Genomic DNA, 12,077 nt, shown 5'->3' on the forward strand with positions numbered 1-12,077 from the left:
GAGTCAGTGATGTTATCTAACCATCTCAGATACAACTACACACTGTACATTTCATCCTTTTTAGGTGTACAAGTCTATGAATTCTGACTGATGCATAGAGGCATGTTAATACCAGCACAATCAAGATATAGAACATTTCCATTACCCCCCAAGTTTCCCTAATGCCCCTTTGTCGTCAGTCTCCTCCCCCACCTCTAATCCTGGGTAACCAATGATCCTTATCATTTCTGTCCTTATCATTTTACATTTTCCAGAATGTCATCTATATGGAATCATAAAATATGCAGCCTTTTGAATACCCTTACTTTCAGTTAGTGTAACACATTTCAGATCCACCCAGGTTATCATGCATACCAATAGTCCATTTTTTGTATTACTGTGGAGAAATAAATGGCAACCCCCTCCAATATTCTTGCCTGGGAAATCCCATGGACAGAGGATCCTGGCAGGCTGTAGTCCATGGGGTCACTTATTTTACGGACAGGGCACAGCTTGTTTGTACATTCACCAGTTGATGGATATTAAAATGTTTCCAGTTTTTAGCAAATATAAATAAAGCCATTGGAAACATTTAGGAATAGGATTGCTGGGTCATATGTTAAGTCTATGGTCAGCTTTTAAAATCTTGAAACACTAGGTATTCATATGTAAAAAAATTTAACCTTGGCCATACACAAAAAAATAACTCAAAATGGATCATCGACTTAACTGCAAACCTAAAACTAAAAAATTTCTAGAAGGAAAACATAGGGGAAATTATTTGTGACCTTGCATTGGGTAAAGACTTCTTAGATCTGACATCTAAAACATGATATATAAAAGAAAAAAATGATAAATTGGAATTCTTAAAAATAAGGACTGCTTTTCAAAAGACACTGATAAGAGAATGAAAAGACAAACCGCAAACTCAGAGAAAATATTTGTGAATTACTTATCTGATAAACGCCTTGTATCCAGCACGCATAACGAATTCTTGAAACTCAATAGTAATAAACAATTCAGTAAAAAATGCACACACAAAAGATATGAACAGACACTTCAACAACAACAAAAAAGATATATAGAAGACAAATAAACTCACAAAAGGATGCTCAACATCATCAGTCATTTGGCAAATGCTAATTAAAGCTACAAGATAAACTACACTTCTATTTAATGACTACAATTTTAAAAACCTGCCAAGTGTCAGCAAGAAAGGAGAACAACTGGGACTCTTATACATGGTAGGTAGGGAAGTGAAATGGTACAGCTGCTGTGGAAAACACTTGGCAGTTTCTTATAAAGTCACACATTCAGGAGCTTTGTATGGAGGATGGGTTGACTACAAAGGGGAAACAGGAAGTTTGGGGAAATGTGGAATAGTTCTAATAAGATAAATTGATTGTGGTGGTGGTTACATGATTGCAAGCATTTGTCAAAATGCACAGAATTACATTCAAAAGAGAGAATTTTTAACTGTATTAATTTTACTTTAATCTTGACAATAGAGGGCAAAGTAAAAGTGAAGGCAGTGAGGCCACTGTGTGACTTTATACAACTTACTTCTCTATGCCTTCTTTTTTAAAATCTACACACTGAGCATATAATAGTACTTTCTTTATATTGTTGTATTAAGTGTGCTGATTTATGCAATATACCTAAAGCATGTGGCACACATGCCATATAATTATTTGACTTATTTTTATTACTCACATATTTCTCTTTGAAGAAGTCTGGTGAAAAAAGGAAGGGTAATTAGGGGTTTGGGTGGCTGAAGGATGAGGAGACCTAGACACACGGAGTCATAGATAGATGGAGGAAATCAGTGATAAGGGAATGAAAAAGAGGGAGAGTAATGCTGAACCCACAGACCAAGCCTGTGCTATTAACATGGCATCGGCTGCCCGTTTTCATAAATAACTCCCTTTCACTTGTCAACAGCTAATCAAGTAATTTCTCGAGGCCAGAAGTGACTTGCTGGATTAATGACAGCCCCTCCGGAGATCAACATGTTCAAATCCTTCTTCTGTGTTGTAATCCTATACCTCAAAGAATGGAAAGAGGAACAAATCTACCTCCTAGACACAAAATATCCAATATCATTAAAGTGACAACTTCCAATTTTTATTTGAATGGTCTGATCTCATCTTCAGCAAAGGAAAAGTCAGATTAGTGTTGGTTGGAAAATGGAGGGTTGTTATCAGAGTTCTGATTGGTCATTATAGACCTCAGGGAATTTTTATCAAACAAAGAAACTTGATAAGATCTAAGCATAATAAGCAGGGATTAGTGCCCTCCTGGGTAACTTTCTCACAACTGTAGGAATTTTAAGAGACTTCATGAGAATTAATATTCTCCACGTGATATTGACTTTAGCTTCTGGCTTTTCTTTCCAGGAGGCAAATCAGTACAATTTCTTCTGCCTTTGTTTTGATTTGGTAACAACCCTCCATTTTCAAACAGGTTTCACCTACTTACCCCGTCAGACATGAAGAGGTTGCTACCTATTCTACAGGTGCGGAGATAGAAGCAACCAAGGTTTTTGATAACTGCTAGTCAAAACCAAAGTAACAGCTGACCAAGTATAAGAATAGCAGGTCAGATTGATTGAGATGTCTCAGAAGTTGGGATTTTGGGGGAGGCAAGTGATCGCAGACCAGCTGGTTCACTCTGTACCCTCAGAACACAGGGCAGCATGGACCAATACAATCACTGACAACCCAGGCTCAGCATTTCAACACCCCGTGTGCCTCCGTCTTCCAAACAAAGCAGAGGCATTTTCTTATTTTATTTTTATCTATCTATCCATCCATCCAATTTCTAACTAATAAGAACTTATCACAACACCTTTGACGTAACCAACAACATCAATAACAGTTCTGTAATATCTAAAACTCAGTCCACTGTCAATTTTTGTTATTTTAAAAATATCTTTTATAAAGTTTTGTTCAAATTGCAAACAGTCCCCACACATTGCATTTGGTTAGTATATCTCCTGAAGTCTCTTTTAATCTAGAACAGTCATGGGAACTTTTTGTCTTCATTTATGCTTTTGTGTTGTTTTTAATATTCATGTATTTATTGGAACTTTTTGTCTTCATTTATGCTTTTGTGTTGTTTTTAATATTCATGTATTTATTGAATAGATAATGCATGCAGAGTGGTAAATTTTGTTTTCCAAACTGAACTAAAAGGACTATAGTGGGGACTTCACAGGTGGTTCAGCGGTCAAGAATCCACCTGCCAATTCAGGAGACGTGGGTCTGATCCCTGAACTGGGAAGATCCCACATGCCACGGAGCAACTAGGCTGGGGTAACACACTACTGGGCTTGTGCTCTAGAGCCTGGGAACCACAGCTACCAAGCTCATGTGCCACAGCTACTGAAGCTTGCGTACCCTACCGCCCATGTGGCCTGACAAGAGAAGCCACTGCAATGGGAAGCCCACGCACCGCAACTAGAGAGTAGCCCCCTCTCTCTGCAACCAGAGAAAAGCCCACCCAGCAACAAAGACCCGTCCCAGCCACAAATACATAAGTAAATAAGAGTTAGGTGTTTAAAAGGTAATAACGAAAAATCTCTCAGTCTCCTTCCCCAGAAGCAATGTTACCAGCTTCACGTGTAATCTTTTAGAAATAGTCTCTGCCTAGACCTCCGTCTAGTCAAGGCTATGGCTTTTCCTGTGGTCATGTATGGATGTGAGAGTTGGACTGTGAAGAAGGCTAAGCGCCGAAGAATTGATGCTTTTGAACTGTGGTGTTGAAGAAGACTCTTGAGAGTCCCTTGGACTGCAAGGAGATCCAACCAGTCCATTCTGAAGATCAACCCTGGGATTTCTTTGGAAGGAATGATGCTAGAGCTGAAACTCCAGTACTTTGGCCACCTTATGAGAAGAGTTGACTCATTGGAAAAGACTCTGATGCTGGGAGGGATTGGGGGCAGGAGGAGAAGGGGACGATAGAGGATGAGATGGCTGGATGGCATCACGGACTCGATGGACATGAGTCTGAGTGGACTCCGGGAGATGGTGATGAACAGGGAGGACTGGCGTGCTGTGATTCATGGGGTCGCAAAGAGTCGGACACGACTGAGCTGAACTGAACTGAACTGAGACAAGCATGCCTGTCCCCAAGGCTCTAGCCTGGTGAATAAGAGTGGACATAGTTCAAGTCTCTGCAACTCACTAAATAAAAGCCTTGGGCACGTTACATCTGAGTCCCAGATGTTTCCTCTGGGAAAGAGAGGAAACTACTTGCCAGAGGAAAAAAAACTAATCATGGTACCTATACTGTGGCATCATTGAGAGAATTAAATCAGATACGTGAAATACTTAAATTATTACTTGTTTCTATATACATCCTCCTTTGGCTTTTCCCCAAATGACAGAATCAGGCACTTTCTCCTTAGGTATTTTTTTTAATTAAACATCACATTTTAATGATAAGTCCATACCTGTTCTTAAAGATTCACTTCATTGTTTGAAATCATTGACTTACATTCCATTATATGGATGCCATATCGATAGACATGTAAATAATTTTCCACCTTGTGTTTTTACAAAAAAATGCTGCCATGATATGTACACCTATGGCGGATTCATGTTGATGTTTGAAAGAAAACAACAAACTTCTGTAAAGCAAATATCCTTCAATTAAAAAATTAATGAATTTAAAAAATGGTGCCATGAATATCCTTGTGATATTCTATTGAATTCATGCGCAAAGCATCCATAGGATAAACTCCTGGCAGTAAAGTGCTGAGTGAAGGATACATGCATTTTAATGCTTTATAGTCATGTAAAGCCCCAAAGGAAGCTGTATCAATTTATACTCCTAAGAAAAGTACAGAAAGGTCTCCATTTCCCTATGCCTTAACTAACACAGGCTATCACTATATGTTTTCATCTTTGTAAATATGATTTGTGGAAAATGGTATCTCACAGACTTAATGTGCATTTCTCTTATTATGGGGCTTCCCGGGTGGCTCAGATGGTAAAGAATCTGCCTGTGATACAGAAGACCCAGGTTTGATCCCTTGATCAGGAAAATACTCTGGAGAGGGGAATGGCTACCCACTCCAGCGTTCTTGCCTAGGAAATCCTGTGAATAGAGGAGCCTGGCGGGCTTATAAGCCATGGGGTTGCAAAGAGTCAGACATGACTAAGCAACTAACACTCACTTTTTTTCCCCTCTTATTATGAGATTGTAAAGGAAATATTGTGTAAGTAAACCTCAGTTCAAATGACCTGCCCAGGACTCCTGAGTGAGGACTCAGAGAGAGCACCTGGAGGGCACAATTTTAGACTCATAGGAAGTTGCAATGACGGTGCAGAGAGTACTATCATTTCGGGTATCCTTCACCTACGCTCCCCAGATACATTTATTTCTATTGATACACTGAGGGGTTGGTTCACAGTGACTGAATTTCCGAAATGATATTTAAAAACATGAACTTTTTTTGTCTGAGTGACAAATGAACATGAGCATCTTTAAGTGTAAGTACTCTCTCCTTGTGTGTCTGCTTTTCAGTTACAGAGCAATTACTTAAATTTCATGGTAAAGCAATGTTTATGGGTCAGTCTATTCTTGGGGTTTTACATTATGGCATTTCAGAATTTGCTCCATTTTATATAAAAGGGAGTAGTAGTGTTAAGTCATTCAGTCATGTCTGACTGTGACCCTATGGACTGTAGCCCTCCAGGCTTCTCTGTCCATGAAATTTTCAAGGCAAGAATACTAGAGTGGGTTGCTATTTCCTTCTTCAGGGGGTCTTTCCAACCCAGGGATTGAACCTGGGTCTCCTGCATTGCAGGCAGATTCTTTACCATCTGAACAACCAAGGAAACCCATTAATAAAAGGTATATTTTTATACTTAAAAGAATGACCTTGTCTGTACTCGTGAAGAGGATGCTCCCTCTCTGATAGCACTAAGCATGTATCATGTATGTCCATATGTTGTGAGTTATATCTTGCAAGTGGTGAAGGGTTTGTTCTGAAACAATGCACCTCCTTCTCCTGGTCGCTTTCAGACACATGATCAGGAGCACAGCACTGTGGCCACAGGACATGTATTTGCACAGCTGACCACTTCCTCCTTGAGACATTTTCTTCCCTTGGCTTCCCTGCTGTTCAATCTGTGAATTTGCTCCTAATTCATAAGCTCTCTTCCTCTCTTGCGCCCATCTTTCCTCTAGCTATAGCTTCTCCACAAGTGATAGCCATTCCCCTGGGTTTAATGACCAGGGCCGGGACTAGGGTGAGGCCATTGAGACACCTTGGTCATAGAAGTTAATGAGACATCTACCCTGGGCTTGTGCAAGTACAGGGTTGGCCCCAGAGTGTCACTATCTCCTTAAGCTTTCCTTTTTGCTCTAGACACCTTGCTTTCCTCACCCTAGTTTCACCCCCTTCAATATCTCTGCCTGCTTCCTAGACCTCCAGGTACATACAACCTATTTGTCATCTCTACTTAGGATAGCTTAAATGCAACTCAAACTTCAAATATTTAAAATAGAACTCTTGCATCACCGCCCACCCCCATGGCCAAACCTGCTCCTTCTACTTGTCTATCCCACTCAATAGCATCACCATTTATTCAGTTACTCTAGGAGTTATCCTCAATTTCTTTCTTTCAACAAGTTCTATCTTCCGTCTCCAAAATACAATACAAATCTGACACCCTCTCACAGCCTCTGCCACTATGCCTTGGGCCAGGCCTCCATCTCTTATTACTGGAAACACCCATCCCCCAAATCCATCCTCAGGATCCCAGCTTCCACATGTACCCTCCCTCCATCCCTCTCCCCCTTAGACTCATGACTCTGCAAGGCAGAGCAATCTTTTTAAAAAATGTTTGTTTTTTTAGTTTTGGCTGTGCTGGGTCTTGCTTGCTGCAGGTGGGATTTTCTCTAATTGCAACAAGCAGGGGCTATTCTCTAGTTGCATTGCTTGGGCTTCTCATTGTGGTGGCTTCTCATGTTGCAGAGCATGGGGTCTAGGTGCACGGGCTTCATTACTTGCGGCTCCCAGGCTCTAGAGCTCAGACTCAGTCGTTGTGGCACACGGGCTTAATTGCTCTGCAGCATGTGGGTCTCCCCATGCCAGGGATTGAACTGGTGTCCCCTGTATTGCTGTGGACCACCAGGGAAGCCCCAGAGCTATCGTTTTGCATCTTGGAGTAGATTATGTCATTCTCCTACTTAAAACCCTCCAGTGGCTTCCAGCTGAATTTAGCAAAAGGGCAGATCGCCTCCCACCACCCCTTACCATGGTCAACAGACCAGGATCTAGCAGGTGTAACAATATGATCCCAGTCTAGCAACCCCACTTCTGCCTCAACCTCATTCACCAGGAACCTGAACTGGCTCCCTTCCACTTGAGCTGTGTTCCTTTCCCCTGGAATGCTCTTCCCCAGATCTCTATATAGCCACCTCCCTCTCAATCTTCAGGTGTCAGTTCTGGTGTCACTTTTCTGACCACCCCCATCCGCTCATCTATTACTCAAAATCCCATCACCCTCTTTTATTTCTCCAAAGCATTATCACTGTCTGGAAGTGTCTTGTTCCCAGTGCATAATAGCTGCTCAAAGCTCACGGGCTTGAAACAAAAATGTACCAGTTCAGCTGGGACAGTTCTTGATTGGGTCTCTCCCTGCTGCAGTTGAACAGCAGCTGAGGTTGGAGTCACCTGGAAGCTTTTCTGGGCTGGATGTGTAAGATTCTTTCCTCCTGTGTCTGGTGCCCTGGTGCTCCTCTGTGTGGCCTCTTTTCCCAGCAGAGAAATGGACTTCCTGCACAGCAGCTCAAGCCTCCAAAAAAAGAAAAAAAGAAGTGGAAATGGCTGGTCCTCTTATAGACCAGGCCTGAAAGTGGCATGATGTACTTCTGGGTGTGTGCTAAGTCACTTTAGTTGTGTCTGTTTGCGACCGCATGGATCATAGCCCACCAGGCTCTTCTGCCCAAGGAATTCTCCAGGAGAGAATACTGGAGTGGGTTGCTATTTCCTTCTGCAGGAAATCTTCCTGATCCAGAGACTGAACCCACATTGGCAGGCGGATTCTTTACCATTAGTGCCACCTGGGAAGCTCTGCCATATTCAAATGGTCATAGAGCAGTCATAGACCAGCCCAGGTTCAAGGGGACTGAGGAATAAATTCTACCTCTTATAGGGGAAGTAACATATATGTAAAAAGAGGCAAGGAATTGATGGGGGCCTCCTTTGGCAATAAACTGTCACATTCATTTATTTATCTGTTATTTATCTATCAACTCCCATTAGGTTATAAACTCCACGAGACAACAGGGACCTTGTCTTATTTTATGGCTCTATTTCCAGCACCTAGAACAATGTTTGGCACACAGTAGGTGTTCAATAAATCAAGTGTGTGGACTAAACTAAACTTATCCAGATTGGTTTTGCCTGGTTTGCTGATGCTAAGCAAGTTGATGCCTTACCAGATAAGAGAAATGCTACATTTATAAAGTATTTCATTTCCTCTGCAAACAAGAAAAACTTGCCCTGAACACAAAGTCTAGAAATAGATTTGGCATGTTTTCTAAATGGAAAATATTTCTTGTATCACCAGAAATTATTTTCCCACAGTTTGTGCTACATCAAAATATTGAAGTTGACTGAAAATACCCCATTCTTTAATCTTGGTGTGGACTAGATTTTTTTTTTTTTTTTGTAGCAAAGGAAGTATAAAAATCTCCTGATGGTTGAACTCTCCCAGTTCTGAAAATGTCATTACAAGTTAAGATAGATTGAAAAAAAAAGACTACTGAGAAATGTCTTTAAAAGTTTGGTCATCAAAATGTATAGCTTTTGGTTATAAGACTAGCACTTGTTTATTTAAGTAATTACATATGACCAAGGGCAAAAAAAATCCCTCAAATTTTCCCCACTGCTAGTTTTTACTGGTGAGTTCTATAAAATAATACCATGTTTAAACCTTTTTGTAAATTCCTTGTAAATGAGTAAGTGAGAATGTATTAATTTGAAGGATTTTAGTGACTGTTGAAGTGAAAAAAAGAGGGATTTAATCTTTTAAATTACACTTGCAGATGACCACTGATGACATTTCTCCCAATCTTTGTTTTGTCTTCAGTTTTCCCGGATTTGCTCAAAGCTATCCCAGTCAGTATTCACGTCAATGTCATTCTCTTCTCCACAATCCTCATCGTTTTAACCCTGGTGGGGACAGCCTTCTTCATGTACAATGCTTTTGGCAAGCCCTTTGAAACCCTGCATGGTCCACTGGGGTTGTATCTTTTGAGCTTCATTTCAGGTGAGTACAAAATTCTACCTCTGAAGACAAATGGGCTGGTAAGTGTACAAAAGATACACCTACCCAAACGTAAAATGACAGTACATATATGTGGATGTTCACTGTGGCAGTATTTATGAGAGCAAAAGGTGGAGAAAAGTATAATTATCCAACAAGAGGGGAGGCAACAAATTCCTTACAGTAGTCTATCCAACTAGCTGGCATTGAATTGTTTTGAAGAAGATGTAATCGAAAGAACAAATGCTCATATAAAAAAGTGGAAAAAGCAGTATATAAGATTTTATAAAGATAAAATTAATTTGATTTCCTATATAGAGAATGTATGCATTTATTATATATATACTCTCCATATATATAGCCCCACCCCCATATATATATATACATATATATATATATATATATATAGAGAGAGAGAGAGAGAGAGAGAGAGAGAGTGTATTCTGTTGGTGGTAATCTCTGAGCAGTAAAATTATGAGTGTTTTTCATTTTTCTCATACTTTTTAATATTTCCAAATGTTCAGTAATGTGCATGTATCTATTCATAATCAGAAAAATAAATACAAGCCATCAAAAAAGAGTAGAGCCAGTGTACCCCCACACATGAGTTGCCATATTCAGGCCTATAGGGACTTTGTGTAGCCTAAGTAGGTGTATCTGAACAAGTAAAACTCTAAACCCAGAAATTAGTTCATCAATAAACATCCTACTCAATAACCAAGGCTGATGGGAAACAATGTAAAACCCAGTTCATGCCACAGGGTGTTTCCAATATATTTACAAGGAAGAGAAAGATACAGATGAGAAAATCAAAAGAGCCTAGCTTATATGCACCGCTCTTCTATGGGAGGTCTCTGATTTCACTCCACTCCAAACTCGCAGAGACTCAGTGTCCTGTCCCCAGGAAGCGAGTAATTTTATTAGCGATTTCACAGAGAGACAAGACAGAATACTGCTCTCACTAGTGAACGCTGTATTGAAGATCCATATTAGACTCTTTCTTTGCAGCTTGCCCTTTGGCTGCCAGCTCCCCCGCCCAGCCCCTAGCCCCCAGGCCCCTTCTCTCTCTTGACACCACTCACTTCTACCTGCACAATTCAACTCTGGTCACCAACTTGCACAGCTCCTTCTCTATCAGACAAACCCATGCAGTTAACAGATGCTCACGCATCTTAGAAAGCAGTATACCAGCCTCTATCCATGGTAACCTAAGCACAGTTTGTTACTGCCCTGGACTCTTGGGCTTTTTAATCAATAGAAATTGCTCAGAGGCCAGAGGAGGCATCCAGGCAGGCTTTATGGGGACTTGTGCTGAAGCATGAGGGAGTAAAGAGAAGTAACAGGTGTCCTTGCTTGCTCCCTGAGTTTACAGGGAGCTGGTTCCTTAAATGGGATGAGGATTGTGGGGGGAGGTGGATCTGTGGGTCAGGCTGGAGAGGTGGCCTAAGTGGTCTTCCCACCCCCTCGGGGTGCTGTGTGCAGGGGTCACGAGGAGTACCCTGCTTTTGTTCCCTGAAACTCAGAAGTAGCAGCTGAGCTTTGGCCTTTTTGTATTTTACTGTTCATAATTTGCCCCAACTGCCCACGCATGCAGTGATTTTTAGTCCCTTAGAGTTTCTTCACATCCTGTTTCTCAAAGAGATATTTGTCCAGGTGCAAACACTCTAGTAAAATGTCCTGGGTCTCAGCCTGTCTCAACTTCTTGGGGTCTTACCCCCTTTCAACATGCGTGCATGTATGTTTCTCAGTCAAGAACACTAGAGGGGGTTGTCAGGGAAATCTTCCCAATCCAGGGATTGAACTCAGGTCCCTGGCACCACAGGCATTCTTTACCACTGAGCCACCTGGGGAGCCCTTTACCCCCTCTACATCTTGCTAATCAATTATTTACCCAACTGAAGTAGTTCTCTCTCTAGTGAGGGTTCTGCTAAGACAGTTTCCGTATTTTTCACACGTAAACAGCACAGTTTCAATTGTGCAGCAATGATTACCCTATGGCAGCAGTGTCTAAGTCCTTCCCATCTTTGGTACTCTCACACAAGCCTCCAGCATGGGGCTCTGCACACAGTAGACAATTCAGTACATATCCACTGACTTGGAAAAAGCAAGTCCAGAACGAGATGTGAAGCTGGTCACGTAAACAGCACAGGTCAGAGAAATCAGAATTCGAATGGGACAGAATTAGCAGAGGAGGCCCGTAGAGGTGGTGGGACAGGCTCCAGAGAGATAGGATAGAACAGTGCAAAGGGAGGCCAAGGCCTCTACAATCAGGGCTGAGGGGCAAGAGCACAGGTACAAGGTACAGACAAAGACAGCGATTCAATCCCAAGGGAAGGCCAGGTTAAAAGCGGGTATTGGGGTTACTTCACCCCCACCCCACCCAGCAAACCAAACTGGCGGATCTGGATGGCGTGCTATTTTAGTGGAACTCCTTGCATCAGCCAAGGGCCAACTAGACCACAGGATACATACTAACTTATCAGAGGGAATATAATGTTCCGCAGTGGTTCTTCAAGTGGAGTCCCCAGACCGGCACCATCTGCATCACCTGGGAACTTGATAGAAAAGCAAATTCTCTGCCTTTACCCCAGACCTCCTGAATCAGACACTCTGGAGTGGAGCCCAGCAATCTGTGTTTTAGCAAGCCCTCCAGGTGACTCGCAACTTCCCAGGTGGCACAGTGGTAAAGAATCTTCCCGCCACTGCAGGAGACACAAAAGACTGGGTTCGATACCTGAGTCGGGAAGATCCCCTGGATGTAGAGATGGCAATCTGTGCCAGTATTCTTGCCATGGACAGAGGAGCCTGGCGGGC

At 41.8% G+C, this 12,077-nt stretch overlaps 1 protein-coding gene across 2 annotated transcripts in view; it reads left to right on the plus strand.

Annotated features, from left to right (window-relative positions):
• Window positions 1-12,077, plus strand: part of CLRN1 (clarin 1) — a 45,030-nt gene that overhangs the window by 18,224 nt on the left and 14,729 nt on the right. For both annotated transcript variants that reach the window (XM_005675446.2, XM_005675447.2), the window contains exon 2: window positions 9,087-9,266. In XM_005675446.2, the coding sequence (XP_005675503.1) occupies window positions 9,087-9,266 (180 nt within the window). The remainder of the gene's footprint in view (window positions 1-9,086; window positions 9,267-12,077) is intronic.

Source organism: Capra hircus, chromosome 1, assembly GCF_001704415.2.
Source record: "Capra hircus breed San Clemente chromosome 1, ASM170441v1, whole genome shotgun sequence".
Taxonomy (NCBI): Eukaryota; Metazoa; Chordata; class Mammalia; order Artiodactyla; family Bovidae; genus Capra; species Capra hircus.